The sequence below is a fragment of the Marmota flaviventris genome, chromosome 2, assembly GCF_047511675.1.
Source record: "Marmota flaviventris isolate mMarFla1 chromosome 2, mMarFla1.hap1, whole genome shotgun sequence".
Classification (NCBI taxonomy): Eukaryota; Metazoa; Chordata; class Mammalia; order Rodentia; family Sciuridae; genus Marmota; species Marmota flaviventris.
Genome location: NC_092499.1, coordinates 136,017,544 through 136,034,876, shown reverse-complemented (window position 1 = coordinate 136,034,876; position 17,333 = coordinate 136,017,544). Strand labels below are relative to the sequence as shown.

Below are 17,333 nucleotides of genomic sequence, written 5' to 3'. Positions count from 1 at the left end.
CCAGGGCCTTACACATGCAAGTCAAGTGCTCTACCACTGAGCTACAGCCCCACATCCAAAAGGAGTCTCTTTGCCTTTAGAGGGACAAGATAGGCACAGTGGGAAAGAAGGTTTTTCAGTCTTAGATTTTGGACTATGTTATGCCCCTGTAGTTTTCTGTTTCCTGCCAACTGGACACAACTGGACCCCCACCCCACCCCCTTCACAGGTTCTGTGAGACAAGGAGAAAGAATTATTTGGCCTCTGGAAGAGCCTTTGGCAAAGAAGGGACAATGTGAATGGGACTGCCTGGGGAGGGCCAGCTGGATGAGGCACCACAGAGTCTGCTGTCCCTCAGAACAGCTTGACTGCCTGTGGGGACAGGTAGAGTGCCCAAGGGAGAAAGAGGGTCCTTTAAGGACTTGTCAACTATATCTGGCTCCGTCCAGCTGAGCCTTGACTATCCCAGGGTCCTAACTGTAAGGCAAAGTTCTGCCCCCCACTCACTCTTGACTCCACTCAAACATTTTCTGGGTATACTTTTACATGGAGCTCTTGAGGCATTATTCTCAAGGGTTCTTGTGAGTGTGGGTTCTCCCTGAGAGTCTATGAGCAGCTGGGCAATGGCTGAGGCTCCAGAAGCCTTGGTCCCGGTCTAGATGCTATGTCTCTATGCACATCTTCCTTCCCTCTGCCCCAAGACCCTTGGAGGGGTTTCCAGTCCAATGTCAGCTCAAGGATATTTCCAGTACTTACCGAGGTTAAAGGTGTGTAGAGAGTTCCACCAAGCTGTCTGGACTGAGAGGCCAAGCCTCTTCAGTCACCCAGCCCGTAGGACCTTGCTCCTATAGGAAAGTGGCATATGGCTACCTAGAATAGGATGAGGAGTGAAAGCATTTATGATGAATTTGCTTTTATGGGACACACAGACGTTTTATTTCAGATGAGATTGGGCACATTCAGGTTGGTATGGCTATAGGTAGAAATTTCATTTCATTTCATGGAGTCCCAGGTCCTGGTAGACTCAGAGGAACAGCAGAACTATCATGTTATTACAGATATCTCCAAAACAAGCTTTGCTATTCTTTAGGGTTGGATGTCTAGGGTTAGGGCAACTGAGGCATCAGGCCAGGACTTTCCATGTCTTTTATGAAATGCAGAAAGAACGGCAGGCCCCCAGCTTCTATGATACTCCTTGTTCCCTCCCCAGGTCTACTTTACTTCTTTATGCAGACACCTTTCTTTCCTGGGCCTTGAATTCCCATTCTAAAATATGAAAGCAACACAAAGAACTCTTTAAATAAAGTCTTTCTGTCCCAACATTTGATTTCTCTGATTCAAAACTCCTCAAAGACAGCAAATGTGGAGCTCCCTGCCGGGGCCAGAGCCAATGGGGTACTGGCAGGTCTTCTACCTTCTGAAGACAAGGAGCTCCATCACCCAGGATTCCTCCTGATCTAACATGTAAGAGCAAGACCTAGAGAAAGCAGGACTTGGGGCCAGGATGCAGAGCTTCACAAACAGCCTGGAGAGAGCTGGTGGGAGGGCTCATTATTCTAGTTCAGTCCCATGCCCACGTGCAGGTGGAACTTGTCATTTCCTCTCTAATTTAGAAAGCTGACTCTCCCCCTCTCCTTCCCAGGGAAGAAATCCAAACCCAAAGAAGGAGAAATATCTCATTTCTAAGGAGAGAGACAAAGGAAGTTTATGGTCCAGGAAAGAATGGAGTTGGCCAGTGCCTCAGAACCAAGGGAAGTTCGCCCACACAGCCTCCAGAGGATTTTTAAGGCTCTGAGCAAAAGCAGCTGCATTCTTGCTCCTCCTTACCATTTTTTTCTGGAGCAGCAGCTCCCTCTGGGGGACAGGACCCTTCCTGTTTGACAAATGCGTTCTTACACTTCTTCTCCCCTCCCTGTCTTCCCTTCCCCCTTCTTCCTTTCTCTCTCCTTTCCCCCTCTCTTTTCAGAGAACGTGGGTTGAATATGTATTGTCTGCCTGGCACTGTGCTAGGAGCTACAGAAACTACAAAAAGATCTAGATTTGAAGGCTTGATGGGTAGGACTTAGTTGAACAGAAGGAAGGAGAGAGGACTTTTGAGCTGGGAGGACAAAAGTAAAGGCCATGGACACAACCATGCCAATCAGGGACAGGTCTGGCTCCATGGAACCCGAGTTCCATTGGGAAAGTGAGAGAACCGTACTTGTAGTGTGGCTGAGAGCAGATCAAGGAGGGCCTTAAATACAGAGTCAGGGAGTTGGGTCTCAATATAATGCTGATTCTGCAGCATTTGTTCAGAGGTGGAGTTTGGGGTTAAAGAGGAAGGAGATTGAGGTGATCATCAAACATGGAGCCATGAGGATCTAGATCAGAGCCCAACAGTAGGAGCAGAGAGAAAGAGAAAAAGGCTGAGAATTACTGCCTGACTAGATTTGAGGCATGGAGGAGAGAAGGAGTCCAAGATGGTATATTTTGACCTTAGGAATTTGAGAGAATGCTTGTGGTATCTACAAACCTAGGAGTATCGGAGGGAAAGCCAGGTTTTAGGGAACAGGATACGTGGGTTTTGTTTGTTTGTTTGTTTTGTGTGTGTGTTTTCTTTTGGTGGTACTGGGGATTGAAACTTGGGTTACTCTACTACATCCCCATCCCTTTTATTTTATTTTTTGGTACCAGGGATTGAACCTAGGGGTACTTAACCACTGAGCCACATCCCCAGTCCTTTTTATCCATTTATTATCTTAAAAAAAAAAAAAAAATATATATATATATATATATATATATATATGGTCTCCTTAAGTTGCTTAAGATATCACTAAGTTGCTGAGGCTGGCTTTTAACTTGTGATTCTCCTGCCTCAGTCTCCCAAATCGCTGGGATTGTGGGTGTGCTCCACCATGCCCTTTTACTTTTGATTTTGAGGCAGGGTCTCACTAAATTGCCGAGGCTGGCCTGGAACTTGCCGTTCTCCTGCCTCAGCCCTGAGTTGCTGGGATTACAGGCATGTGCCACCATGCCCAGCTAAGATCATTTCTTTATGACCGCAAAACCAAACCCATGCCAAACGCAGTGGTGCAAACCTATAATCCCAGCTCTTCTGGAAGCTGAGGCAGGAAAATCACAAATTCAAGGATAGCCCAGGAAGCTTAGTGAGACCTGGTGGTTTCAATATAAAAAATAAAAGGATTGGGAATGTGGCTCAGTCCTAGAGCACCCCTGAGTTCAATCCCCAGTACGAAAAGGAAGGAAGGAAGGAAGGAAGGAAGGAAGGAAGGAAGGAAGGAAGGAAGGAAGGAAGGAAGGAAGGAAGGAAGGAGAAAGAAGAAAGAAAGTCAGGCACGATAGCTCATGCCTGTAATCCCAGTGGCTCAGGAGGCTGAGACAGGAGGATCATGGGTTCAAAGCCAGCCTCAGCAATAGCAGGGTGCTAAGTAACTCAGGGATTCCCTGTCTCTAAATAAAATACAAAATAGGGCTGGGGATGTGGCTCTGTGGCCAAATGCCCCTGAATTCAATCCCTGGTAGAGAGAGAGAGAGAGAGAGAGAGAGAGAGAGAGAGAGAGAGGGAGAGATCTACAAAACAAAAACAACAACAACAAGTTCACATGGGCACATGCTGTATGCAGTCTTAGAGCTTTCTGTGGTTAGAAATGTAGATCACAATTGCCATTGTACAGGCTGGGCTGTCAAAAAGGAAGGGAGAGTATTTCTGCAGCTGGAGGGGATATGGGCTGATGGCCTTGGCCATCTCCCAAAGAGCTGAGATCCAGGGCTCCACAGGAAATATTTGTGTTAGAAAAGGTAGAGGGAGAGGTAGAAGTCAGGTTCGTACCAAGGGCCTAGAGTTCCCTTGGAGCAGCCTTGTGTGGGGCCTCCTCCCTCGGTGCACAACCAGGCCCTGGTTAGTGCCCCAGGCAGGAGGGTGATCAGTGCCTCAAGGTTGGAGGGGCCTCGTGTTGGTCTGAGCAATCTGGGTCCCTCCGGGCTCCTGCTGGATTAACTGCTTTGTTTTTTCTCCTCTTCACTCTCCCAGCTGGTTTGCCTTGCTCTTTAACCAACTTTAACATATTAATAGTGGGTGTTCTCCAAGCCACCTGTCTTCTTCTTAGCTTGTGAAGGGAATTTCCAGGAATGAGGCTCTCCCTCTCAAAAGGCGGGAGAGTGGAAGCAGGAGCTGCCCCCAGCCTGGTGTGCTGTGTGCTGGGGAATTGGCATAAGGCTCTCTCTGGGAACAGAGACCCAAGTGCCCCAGGCACACCTTTCTCCCAGCTCAGCCCCAAGGACCTCCTTCCTGCCTAACCATTTTTCTGGACTCTGCTGCCTTTAACCAGCTCTTGGTTTCAGATACATTGGTGTCCAGTGGTGAGGCCACTTGCTAACTGGAGCAAGCCAACTAAGACAGCTGGTCCCTTTTAATAGAAAGGCCTCTGGGGCCCCAGATGGTGGCCGATTAATACTTCGCGAATGTTGTTGATTTTGCCTCATCCTCTCTTTGCTTTTTTGGCCTAATGATTCCATTTGCTGTTTTTGCTTAGCTTATCAAGCAACCGGTTGTCTCACCCCAGCTCTGGAAGGTAAATGCACATTGCATTACATTTCTCGGACTGCTTTTTTCTTGGGTCTGGGCCTTGAGGGGCCAATGGGTGACTGCTTGTGCACTAACCAGACTGCATGGGTTGAGGGGAGGGTGGGAGGTGAGAGGGTACTCACGTGAGCATGGTCAGGAACCAGAGATGATGCTTGCATGGGCCATTTCAAAGGGGCACAGGGACCCAGGAATAGAGATATGGGCAGGGCTCTCAGATGCCTGCAGTGACCTCTCTTTGCCTTTGGGACAGATACCGTGAGAACAAAACAGAGAGCCACCAGTTACATGACCCACTCCTTCCTCATCCTAAGTTTTCATGTTTTTTGTAACTACATATCTAGGTTTGACACCTTATTCATCTTCTAACCATGGCTCCTGCCTTTAACATTTATATTTTCCCACAGTCCCTTAAGTTCTTCTTTCACCTTCTCTTTCTCTGATTTTTTCCTTTTCTTGACTCATCTCCACTGCTGCAGACTGTGAACTCCGTGAAATCAGAGAATATCATATTACTGTATTCCTGCATTAGCTTGTTCTCAACCTGCTGCAGAGCCAGGGCAGGGCCTGAGCAAGCCCACGGTTGATGTTTACTGGTGGAAAGACTGTCTGTCCTCTTGCCTCCCAAGCTGGGGACAACTCTCTACCCCTGGTTAAACTGTTACCATCACAGTGGGAACATTTCCTGGCTACTTCCCACCCCATGGCCCCATCCCAGACTCCAGAAGATTCAGGGAGAGTGGCTACCTTTTCATGACAGAGGATGTTTTCTGAGTAGCTAACCATGTCTACAGGCATGGTTAGTGCCTACTAAGCACATGTCCTTGATGTTGATGAACATCGAGGAGACTTTGTTCTGGGTGGCTCAGGGTTGGAAAAGAGTATATCCCAACTGATTCAAAGAGTGTGGAAATGCTGAAAGAGAGAGGATCTGGGATTTATTCAAAGTAAGGTACCTACGAAATCTAAGAGCAAGGTTAGGTTCCATTGAACATCATGAAAACCAACGATTCCGATGTTCTTTGGAGACATGTGATCAGTGAGTGATGTCCTTATGAAGTCATGAAGTGGGAAGGACTCAGAGATGTCAGGGTTGGAAAGATCATTCCCAAATGTGCACAGACCTCCCAGCTTTCTAGGGGACCTGATGGAGCACACTCAGTCCATGCACATCTGAATGGTTTTGAGGATAGGAACAAGAAGCTGTAGACATTCAGCAAAATATGACAGTGTATACAGTGATTTTTCCCTGTCTCCCCAGATGCATCCCAAGCCCACTTCCCTAGAGGGAGGGCTTTCTAGCCACACTTAGTTTACCTATGGTTTTCTAATATAAACTATTTTATGATATAGTTTAGGTCTTTGTGTGGAAAATTCAAGAAAAGTTTTTATTCCATTCAAAATAAGTCTAGCATGAGCACTTATCTCTGCAAATTTTCTTGAAGCAGTTTACTTACTTATCCAGTAGTGAAATGATTTTCTTAGACATGCCCAAGAGCTTTCTCCCTAATAGTCTAAGCAGAATATTGGATCCAGACTTGTACACAGATGAGATAGGATATAAATTCTGTAGGGGTTCATACTTAGGGATGTTTTGAATTAGTTACAGAATCATAGACATTGAATTACATTTGGCCTGAAATTTTCTAGAAAGTGTTAATGGAAGTTTGGTATTTTCCCAGTCAGAAATTGCTATCAGTATGACAGCAGCAAGAAACATTTCTAGATGTTAATATTTTCTGAGTGTTCAGAGAGTTGATAGCTTCCGTCTCAAAAGACACTCTGAGTGACTTAGCTTATCGGACAGGTGAGTTCTAGGTGAGAGGGTATTGCAGAGAATGTTCAGAATGCATCTGACTGCAGCTGTGCAGTGTGCAGGTGTGTGAGAAGTTGGGATCCCCATCCTCAATAGATTTTTTTTGGGGGAGGCCTCCTGTCAACTCCCTGAATGCCCCAGTGTCTGTGGAGAAGCTACAGTAGACCCCCATCAATCCAGAAGTCTTTTTTGATTTGAGACGCTCTTCCTGGGTCTCAACCTTTCTCCTCAAACTCAAGTCCAGAACAATATTCACAGAAAAGATACACTGAATGTAGAGCTCCTCCCTGAAAAGTACTTAGGTTGCTTGTGCTCCCATAACTCACTCCACCCCTGATGAAGAGTCCTAGACAGATGACCGTTGCCCTTGGGGGACCACCTCTTCCTCCGAGACCTAGAAAAAGGCACCTTTGAATGTTTGTCTTCCTCCACAGTTCCTCCTGCTCTGCCCACTCTTTCCCCTCATTGTCCCTGCTGCTCACAGAGGGTGTGTGCCTGGGAGGGGGAGGGGGGCTGGGCACAGCTTGAGCACCACACCACCTGTCTATGTGGTTGCGCTTCATGCCTGGGAACGCACTGTGTCTGCTGGCCCGTGAAAGGGGTTGGCACTGTGGTTTGGTTTGCTTCCTGTGTCCAGGAAAGAGTGGACCATAAGCCTTGAGCAGTGTTGGTGAGTTTGTTCTGGACTCAGTAAGCCCATGGGTGACCCTGAATTCTGGGAGATGGACCATCACAGGGGCACTAAGAGTCCCTGGCTTTTGCAGGAGTGGGTCTGTTTGGCTTGGCAGCCCTGCTGGTTGGTCCTGGATTTGCCAGCCCTGTTTTCACTTCAGCATGTGGTGTCCAGGGATGGAGCAGGAGACTCATCCCTGGCTTTCCAGTGCTGGTCCAAGGCCCTGTTTGGGGACCAGGAGCCTATGGGCAGCAGCCTGCCTGTTGTGATGGGTGTGGGTCAAGATTCCATCCAACACCTTGGTACCATCCCTACCCCACCTGGCCAAGAGGCCCAGGCTTCCTTGAAGAAAGAAAGGGCTGGAGCTTTGGCCATAGGATGACAGACAGACATGGTAAGATTTAAGCTGTCCTGGACAAGTTCAGGCTATGGTAAGTTTCCTGGGGGAGGGCCGCTCTGAACAGCTCTTTGCCTTTCCTAGGAGCACCTTCTGCTCCATCATTGCTCAGCTAACAGAGGAGACCCAGCCACTATTCGAAACCACACTCAAGTCCCGGGCTGTGTCCGAGGACAGCGACGTCAGGTTCACCTGCATTGTCACAGGTAATGAGACTGTCTATGGTCCATGCCAAGGCCTCTGCATGGAGCAGGGTCCAGGGTGGCAGGGGGGACAGGTGTGGCGGGGTGATGGGTCATGTGTACAAAACTGTGCAAGTTGACATTTGCTTTCCAGCTTTGTCTCCAGTTTGATCTCTCTGTGTGGGCAAGTGTCCCTTTCTCCTCCCCTTCTGGAGTCCCATTTATACACTGTTATTCTTCAAAATCTGTCCTCAGTAAAGTTTCCTCACCCTCAGGCATACTTACATCCCTGATGAGTTGATCTTTGAAGCCATCTCTCTGAATGCCCCATTTTCACAGTTGAGCAGTTTGTGGCTTGCAAGTATCAAGCCTGAGAGGCAATGATGTGGTAATTCTGATTTCAGATCCTAGAGGCAAACTGCCTGACTTGGAATCCTGGCTCAGCTCCTTTGTAGTATATGGTATTAAGTAGCTTATATCACTTCTTAGCTGACTCGTCTGTAAAGTGGGAACAATAATACAATGAATTTCATAGGATTGTAAAACTGAGTTAATACATGGAAAGCATTTGGAACAGTACCTGGCATACAAGTAAGTACTATGCAAGTATTAGGAATTAAGACTACGGTTGTTTGTATTTCACTGAGCTCCATGGTAGAATTTGGAGTAATTTTGGCAAACTAGGAAGCAGAGTGATACCCTTAGAAGGGGAGAATGGGAGCTGGGAGCACTGGGAAGTTGGCTCCAGGAGTCATTCCCTCCCCTCACCAAAGCATAGCCTAGTTGCAGGGACTGACCTGCCTCAGGGCCTGCAGAATATCCACCTCCATGGGTCTCTACCCCTCCCAGCTACACAGCCACCAGGTCAAGGGTCCCTATCCCAGCTTCCTTTGAGAGCCCATTTTCTCAGTTAGTCAAGGGCATGGGTGATTTCCAGCTGTGACATTTCTTGATTCTGGGGCGTTCATCTACCCCACCCAGCTAAACAGCTTCTTTGGGATTGGGATTCCCATAGACAGTTCTCTGCCTTCCCTAGAACCCTGCAGCACCAGGCTGAGAACACTGCTCGAGGGACAGAGTTACCTGTGTCCCCTACCTGGGCCCAGCACAGTGCATTTTGCAATATTTGTTTCCATTGTCATTGAAACCTTGCAAAACCCTGTGAAGTAAGTGCTATTATATTAAGTCAAGTTTTGCAGAGTTGAAAACTGCCTGGGTGACCTGTCTAGTTCCACAGGACTGGTGAGGAGGAGGTCCTGCTTTTTCTCTGCAGTGTCCACACCTGCATTTCCTTGCCACTTCAGCACTAACAGTTTTCTAGAATAATCTGGTTCTTTCACCACTCTGTGGTTTCTTCTTCATTTAGGATGTTGATAATCCCTATTTTTGAAGAAAATTAAATTTTATCAAATTAATGCATGCATGTAGTTCAAATTATACTAAAAAACATTACCATAACAGTTCATGCCTCCCGCCGATTTGTCTTCCCAGAAGCAACCATTTGTAGTTTTTAGTGGTCTTTTGCAGCCTGTATACATTTCCACGGTGCTGAGTAATAAGTAAATACTTCTAACTCTTGAGTCTTTTTTTTTTTTTTGTGGTACTGGGAATTGTACCCAGGGATACTCTACCAGTAAGCTCAGTCCCCAGCTCTTTTTAAAATTTTATTTTGAGACAATATCTTGCCAGTTTGCCAGGTTGGATTCAAACTTGTGGTCCTCCTACCTTAGTCTCCTGAGTAGCTGGGACTATAGGAGTAAGACATTGCACCCTGCCAGAAATTATCTTTTATATCTTCATTTTCTCTATTTCCCTTTTTTATCTCTTCCATATAGTTATAATGTGATTTTTGCTTAAATCAGTATTTACTGTTTCCCTTATTATGCCTTTGTGCTATGAGTCATAACTGAATATTGCAGTACATAATGTTATACCATAATAGTGTACTATGTTATAATCACACTGCCAATGATTATATACATTGTATATACAATATATGAGCATGTATACATAACATAATAATTATGTATACATTGTAGACTATAATCATACTGTAGGTGATTGTATTTACTCTGTTTTTCCTGAAGTTAGTGCTTTCCTTAGTTTTTTATTTGTTTAGTTTTTTGGTATTTCTAATGTTTTATTTTTCTTTTTGTTTTTGCTTTTTGGTACTGGGGCTTGAATCCAAAGACACTTTACTACTGAACTAAATCCCCACCATCCTCCCTTTTTTTTTTTTTTTTTTTTGGTGGTGCTGGGATTGAACCCAGGGCCTTGTGCATGCAAGGCAAGCACTCTACCAACTGAGCTACCCCCATTACCTCCCATCCTTTTTATTTTGGGGAGGACATGGTCTCACTAAGTGGCTGAGGTTGGCCTTGAATTTGTGATCCTTCTGTCTCAGGCTCCTGAGTAGCTGGGTTATGGTGCACATCACAAGTCCCAGGATTTTTATTTGATGGTAGGAGGAGATGTGGTCTCACTAAGTTCTTAGGTTGGGTTCAGACTCCAGGGTAGGTGCATGCCCACATGCCCAGCAGCTAATTTTTCTTATACTTCTTAATATACATATTAGTTGTAGATGGACACAAAACCTTTATTTTTATTTATTTATCTTTTTATGTGGTGCTGAGGACCGAACCCAGGGCCTCACATATGCTAGGCAAGCGCTCTACTACCGAGCTACAACCCCAGCCCCTAAGAGCTTTTTTTTTTTTTTTATAACTTTATTTTATTTATTTATTTTTATGTGGTGCTGAGGATCGAATCCAGGCCTCACATGTGCTAGGCAAGTGCTCTACTGTTGAGCTACATTTTTCTCTTTCTTGATTACATTCTGGTTTGGGTAGTTTCCTAGAAATAGTACATGGGAAGTAAATGTTGGACTTTCTGTAAAAATGTCTCTTTTACTACTTTATGCTTGGTTGAAAGTTTGGCTGGCTATAGAATTCTAAGTTGAAGATACTTTTCCTTCAGAATTTTAGACACTACCCTCTTATCCTCTTGCTTCCAAAGTTGCTGCTCAAAGTAGGAAGACAGTTTGCTCCTAATTCTTTGCATGTGACTGTTTTCTCTTTCTGGAAACTTGTAAGAGTGTTATGATATTTCATAATGATGTATTTTGATATGGGTCTCTTCATCCTGCAACACGCTTGGATGCTTTTAGTTGGAAACTGAGAGCCTGTAGTTCTTGGAAATGTGGGATTGTTTTGATGTTGATTATGTTGATTTCCTTTTATTTGTTTATTTTTTGGTGGTGTTGGAGATGGAATCTAGGGACTTGCTATGCAGGCACTCTACCACTGAACTACATCCCCAGCCCCTTGATGTTGATTTCTTACTCCTTGTTTCTCTATTCTTGCTTCTCTTTGGATATCTGCTCCTGTGGACTTACTCTCTTCTTATTATTTTATTTTTTAATCATATTATTATTATTATTATTATTATTATTATTACACTGCTGGGGTAGAACATGCTGGGCAAGTGCTCTACCAAAGAATTATACCCCCAGCCCTTGTTCTGTTTTCTTATCCTCTCTCCTTTCATTTGTCTTTTGTTCTACTTTCTGGGAGATTTCCTCTGTTTTTGTTTTGTTTTGTTTTTTTGTTTTTGGTACTAGGGACTTATCCCCGGGGTGCTTTATCACTCACTGAGCTACAACCCTGTCCTTTTAAAAAAAATTTTATTTTGAGACAAGATCTTGCTAGGTTGCTGAAGATCTCACTAAAGTTGCCAAGGCTGGTCTCTAACTTGTAATTCTCCTGCCTCAGCCTCCTGAGACACTGGGATTATAGCCACGGACAACCATACCAGGCCCATTCTGCCTTTTAACCTAGGAGCCTACTGCTTCTTTGCCTGGCAAATTCTTCTTCTCCTTTAAGGTCCAGCTCAAAGGCTGATCCCCTGGAAAGTCATTCCAGCACTTCCAGGGGAGCCCCTGCTCCGTGGCACAGCTTGTTCACACTTCTGTTTCCAAGAAGATCATGAGATATGCAAGGACAGGTCACCCCCTGTCACTTCGTGCCTCTCTGGACCTGGTACAAAGAAAACGTTCAGTATATATTTGCTAGATGACCACAGTGAACCTTGACTCGTGCTGATGTCAAAATCAGTATCTTTACTTTCCACATTGTCTGTTTACCTCAGCTGTGGCTTGGGTGCTGTGGTAACAGCAGCTGCTCTGGTGTCTGGGGACCACTCAAGAGGAGCAAGCATCAGGCATAGCTCCCCCTTCTTTCCTGTCCTTTGAAGTCATGAACTCTGAGAGAAGTGTGGAGATGCCAGAAATTCATCTGGCATACATACTGGCATATATAATCTTGGATCATTATATTGAAAACTCCCAATGTCATTATGGAGCTAAGTTTTTCCTGTTTCAAGCCCAATCCAAGTAAGCAAATTATTTATTTACTCATTCATTTCAGTTGGGGATCAAACCCAAGGCCTTATGTATGCTAGGCAAGCACCCTACCACTGACCTATATCCCTAACCCTTTTTAAATTTTGAGACAGGGCCTTGCTAAATTACCCAGGCTGGCCTCAAACTTGCGATGTCCTTATCTCAGATGTGCTGAGTAGCTGGGATTACAGGCATGTGCCATCACACCTGGCCAGGAGAAAACTTTTATACCTATATCTTGTGACCACCAGCCAGGGCCTTCTGCTCTGGAGCACCTGCCTGCTAAGATCTAAGTCACTACCAATTGAGTCTACAGTTTCTAAGGTTCTGGCTGTCTTTCATATCCACCCCTTAGTCCATTGTTTCACTTTCCCTTTACCTGTCCCTACATACACCCAAAATCTCACGTTATGCTGGGAGAGGATAGCATATGCTTTATAATCCCAGAAACTTGGGTAGTCTAAGGCAGGAGGATTCCAAGTTTGAGGCTAACCTGGGTAATTTAGAGAGACACTGTCTCAAAATACAAAATAAAAAGGGCTGGGGATATAATTCAGTGGTAAAGTACCCCTGGGTTCAATTCCCAGCACTAAAACCAAAAACAAGCAAAAAACATTGATGATAAGAATGAACTCGGGTTGCCTGAGTTTTATGAGGCATATTAGGAAAGAGGTCTCTGTCACCACCCCTTGACTGGAGTGCTGCTATCTTCACTGAACCTGTCCATCTTGGTCTGGCATGGTGGCTTCCCTCCTCCACTCTCTTCAACCCTCGCTGGTTCTGTGTTGGGATATGTGTGCAAGTGCATGCGAGTACATGTATGTTGGAATGAGATGAGGAAGCATCAGCCATAGGCAGGCTGGACGGAGGGACTGAGCCTTTAGAAAGAACCAAAGTTCCAGAATAAGTCTTTTTTAGAGAAACATGTTTACTATGGCTGCTGTGAGCAAAACTCATATGTTGGTCTAAGAATGCCTATTGGAAAGGGCACTGGAAAAAGAAAAAGGAAACCTGGGGCTATGTCACATGCTGCCGTGTGACCCTGCACATTACTTAACTTCTCTGAGCCTCCTTTCCCTTTTCTGTAAAGTAGGGATTAAAACACCTGCCATTTTATAGCAGAGAGAGATTTAAATTCTGGCTCTTTTGCTTACTAGCCAGATGACTTGGGGCAAGAGCCTTAATTTCATGAGCCTTGATTTCCTCTTCCTTAAATTGAGGGTTTGTAATAGTGTACTCCTCACTGAATTTTTGTAAGAATTAGATATAATACACAAAAAGAGCCAGTCCTATAAGTACACACCTATAATCCCAGCCACCCAGGAGGCTGAGGCAGGAGGATTGCAAATTCAAGGCCAGCCTTGGCATAATTTAGCAGGACCCTGTCTCAACATTTACAATTTTAAAAAGAGCTAGGGATGTAGCTCCTGGGTTAAAAAAAAAAAAAAAAAAGTCCTGTATACGTGAAAAGCATTCATCTCAGTATCTGGCATACAGTAAGTCTTCAGTAAATGTGAACAGTTTTTTTGCACAGAGTTATTCTGAGGCCCAAATGAAATTATGTATTTGAAAGTTCTTTGAAAACTTTAAATTTTCATTTCCTTTTCTTCTTCTGAATCTGAGCTTCTCTTAACCAGGATCCATTGGGGTGAGACTGCAGATCTCTGAGTTGGCTTCCCCAGTCAAACCTGCTGGCTGTGAAACAGAGATCACGGAGTGGGAAAGGGCAGAGGGAGGGCCACATGCTCAGGAACCAACATGGTACTGCAGCCCTGAGCCAAATGTGTGTGTAAGCACCTTCCTATAAGCACACATGTGAAAGCATGCATGTGTGAGCAGCTGGGCGCAAAGCACCCAGACCCCTCCTGCTTTTGTTTATTTTAGAATATAGATGGGACAAGGCAGTATTTTCTCCCAAATAAATTTGCTTCCAAGTCCAATGTCACTATGAAGCCCTAAGCTGTTGACCTGCACTTTGTGTAGAGGCACAAGAGGGTGGCATGGGGGCTGAGGACCCAGCCATGGGGCCCATGGGGCTGCGCAGTCCACTCAACATCCCTCTCCTTGCCCCGCCCCTCCTCCCTTCCCCAGCTTCTCTGGACTCAGATGCCCTGGAGGCTGAGGCGTGCTGGGCAGGTCATGGGGGCAGGGAGACTGAGCTGGGCCCTTGCAGGGATGAGATCATTCCACGGGATGGTGAGGACACCTGTGATGGCCCTGGCCATACACACACACACACACACACACACACACACAGAGAGAGAGAGAGAGAGAGAGAGAGAGAGAGAGGGGGTGATGTAACCAGGGGCTTTAACCACAGTGGAAACATGGGGCTCACTTTACAGCCAGGGCTGCCTGAAGTTTATCCTGGTGGAGCCAGCTGCAGCCTTGCCTCCCTTGCTCCCTGCTCCTGTACACAGTTCCCCAGAGTGCCCTTTGCTTTCCCTCTCACACTCTGTTGCTGTTGGGTTTTTGTCAAGCACACCCTTCCCATCCACTTCTTGTTTGCTCACTCATTTTCTTACTCATTTACTCACTCATCCAACAGGTTTAAGTAAGTAACTACTATGTCCCAGGTACCATGTTAGGTTAACCAGGCTAAATTCCTGCCCACATGGGACCTGAGACTAGCAGGAGAAAGAGACAAGGAAATAGTCTATTACAATATTATAATTAGCTATGAAGGAGAAGTACAGATGGTGTTAGAACTGATTGGAGGTGCTAAACCCAAATTTTCTGAAATTCTGCCTATTCTTTAAGTCTAATTCAAATGCCACTTACTCCAAAAGCCTTCCCTGATTTCCCAGCTGGAGTTGATTGCTCCCTTCCCTGCACCCTGAGCTCTTTGTACGGTGCTTATGTATGCATCTATAAATATTTAATGAGTGTTGATTCCATATCAGGTGCTATTCTAGGAACTGGGGACACAGCGGTGAATAACATAGATAAATCCCTGCTGTCACAGAGCTGATATTCCACAGGGGATGGGAGACAGTGTTGGGCAGGATGCTCATAACCTAACAAACTCATAGTGTATATGAGGTAGCAATGTATTCTTTGAAGACAAATAAACATTAACCAGGATCAGAGCTGTGTGCAGTGTGCATACCTATAATTCCAGTTACTTGGGAGGCTGAGGCAGGTTGATTGCAAGTTCAACGCCAACCTGGGAAACTTGGCAAGATCTTATTTCAAAATAAAAATAAAAAGGGCTAGGGAGGTATCTCAGAAGAATATGAATACTCTTGGGTTCAATCCCCAGTACTGACAAAAAAAAAGTTGGGGGTGGATAGGAAGTTATAGGGGGGGGGTGCATATTTTTCCCAGGGCATAAGGAAGGCCTCTATCAGGAGGTAACAGAAGAACAGAGACCCGTGGGAACTGAGATGTGATGCTTTTGTGGTATGTTAGGTGAACAGTGGGACCACATGACTGGGGTGTGGTAGGAAATGAGGCACCCGGGCCCTTACCAGGAGAGCTTGGGTGAGACAGGAGCTGTCAGGTTTTGAGCAGAGGTATGCCATGAGCTGACTCTATTTCAAAAGGCTTATTCTGGCTGTTGTGCCAAGAATGAGCTGAAAAGAGGTCAGGATGGGAGTGGTGAGATCAGCTGAGTTATTGCAGATATCCAAGTGGAGATGATGGTGATATGGACCACACTGAGGTTGGGTGGGGAATGGCAAGGTGATCACACTTGAGATCTATTCTAAAGGGAGGGCTGATGTGATTTCTAAGGAAGTAGATGTGAGCAAAAGAAAGGAATGAAAAAGGATCAGTTGGGTGCAGTGGCTCATGCCTATAATTCCCAGCAGCTTGGGAGGCTGAGGCAGGAGGATCACAAATTCAAGGCCAGCCTGGGCAATTTAGTGAGGTCCTAAGCATCTTAGTGAAAAATAAAATACAAAATAAAAAAGGGCTGGGGGTGTAGCTCAATGGTAGAGCACCCCTGGGTTCAAGCCCCGTACTGCAAAAAAAGAAATAAAATTTTGTCTATACTTGCTATCTTCACTTCCCTCTTCCAACCAGGCGTTTCACTTATCACTGCATCAGAATTGCTCCTGCCAAGGTCACCCACTTGGCATTACTGAATATGATGGCCAATTCTTATGCCTACATAATGGCTATATCCACAGCCTTTTTTATTAAAAAAAAAAACACACTTTTTTAAGTTGTAATTGGACATAATACCTTTATTTATTTTTATGTGGTGCTGAGAATCAAACCCAGTGCCTTACACATGTTAGGCAATTGCTCTACCACTGAGCTACATCCCCAGCCCCACAGCCCTTTTCATTTTTTATTTTGAGGCAGGATTTTTCTAAATTGCCCAGGCTGGCTTTGAACCTGGGATCCTCCTGCCTTAGACTCCATAGTCACTGGGATTAGTAGGCGCCCTGTTGATATACAACTTTTAAAAATACTTTTGCTGTAAAGGAGAAAGCAGAGAAATGGGGGCAGGCACTAAGGAAGTTGTGGGACCAAAGGAAGTTCTTTTTAAAGAAGGACAACACTTCAGCAGGCTTGTATGTGGACAGGAATGATGTAATAAAGAAAAAAATTTGGATGATGCAGGAGAGAGCTGGAACGATTGTTGGAGAGATGGCCTTGATTGACGAGAGGAGGTGGAGTCCAGTGAGGGTCTGCTCTTGACAAAAGTGTGGTTTGTCCACAGACAGTAGGGAAGGCAGAGCGCATGCAGGTGCCAGGTACACTGCTCCCGTGCGTGGGCACATATCTTTTCTACAGGAAGATAAATTCCCTGAGAACAGAGTCCCTGGCTTACATGCTGTGTGTGTTTAAGTAAATGAATGTTAGGAGTCTTTGATTTCTAACAAGTGATGCTAATCAGTTGGAGGTAGCTCAAGAAATGAAGCAGAATTCACTGGTCAGACTGTGTGCAGACAAGGAATGGTACCAGTATTTGGAAGCAGTTTTTGGAAGCTCTGATTCTATCCTGAATGTCAATTTCATTTTCCCATCACACTGCAGACCAGCTTTATCTACTTCTTAGTTCATGTGGCAAAGCATAACTACTTTGCCCCTTTGAGATATATTTCTAGACACAATGGTAGACTGTTTCTTGGTCCTGTTTCTCAAATCCTAGGTCAAAGGATTGGATTCATTTAGTTCTTTTGATGTCTACTACTGGGCTGATCAGCTGTGGCCAGGCAGGCAAGAAATATTTGACTGTAATAGTTGGGATCTCTTCTCTGTGGGTGGCTGGGAGTCTTCAGAAAAGAGGGGCTGGGTAGACACCTCAGTCAGTCTCACTATTGTGACTGAGTGGGTAGATAGGTGTGGATGG

General features: G+C 45.3%; 2 protein-coding genes across 4 annotated transcripts in view; one reads left to right on the top strand and one right to left on the bottom strand.

Moving 5' to 3' along the window:
- Znf774 (zinc finger protein 774) overlaps window positions 1-17,333 on the bottom strand; it is a 596,184-nt gene that overhangs the window by 258,027 nt on the left and 320,824 nt on the right. The window contains 1 exon segment of the mRNA XM_071608600.1: window positions 6,737-6,743. Within this exon segment, the coding sequence (XP_071464701.1) occupies window positions 6,737-6,743 (7 nt within the window).
- Alpk3 (alpha kinase 3) overlaps window positions 1-17,333 on the top strand; it is a 55,750-nt gene that overhangs the window by 2,099 nt on the left and 36,318 nt on the right. For 2 of the 3 annotated variants that reach the window (XM_027920083.2, XM_071608596.1), the window contains exons 2-3: window positions 4,512-4,550; window positions 7,532-7,653. In XM_027920083.2, coding sequence (XP_027775884.2) covers window positions 4,512-4,550; window positions 7,532-7,653 — 161 coding nt within the window. The remainder of the gene's footprint in view (window positions 1-4,511; window positions 4,551-7,531; window positions 7,654-17,333) is intronic. The other variant, XM_071608595.1, reaches the window with a different exon arrangement.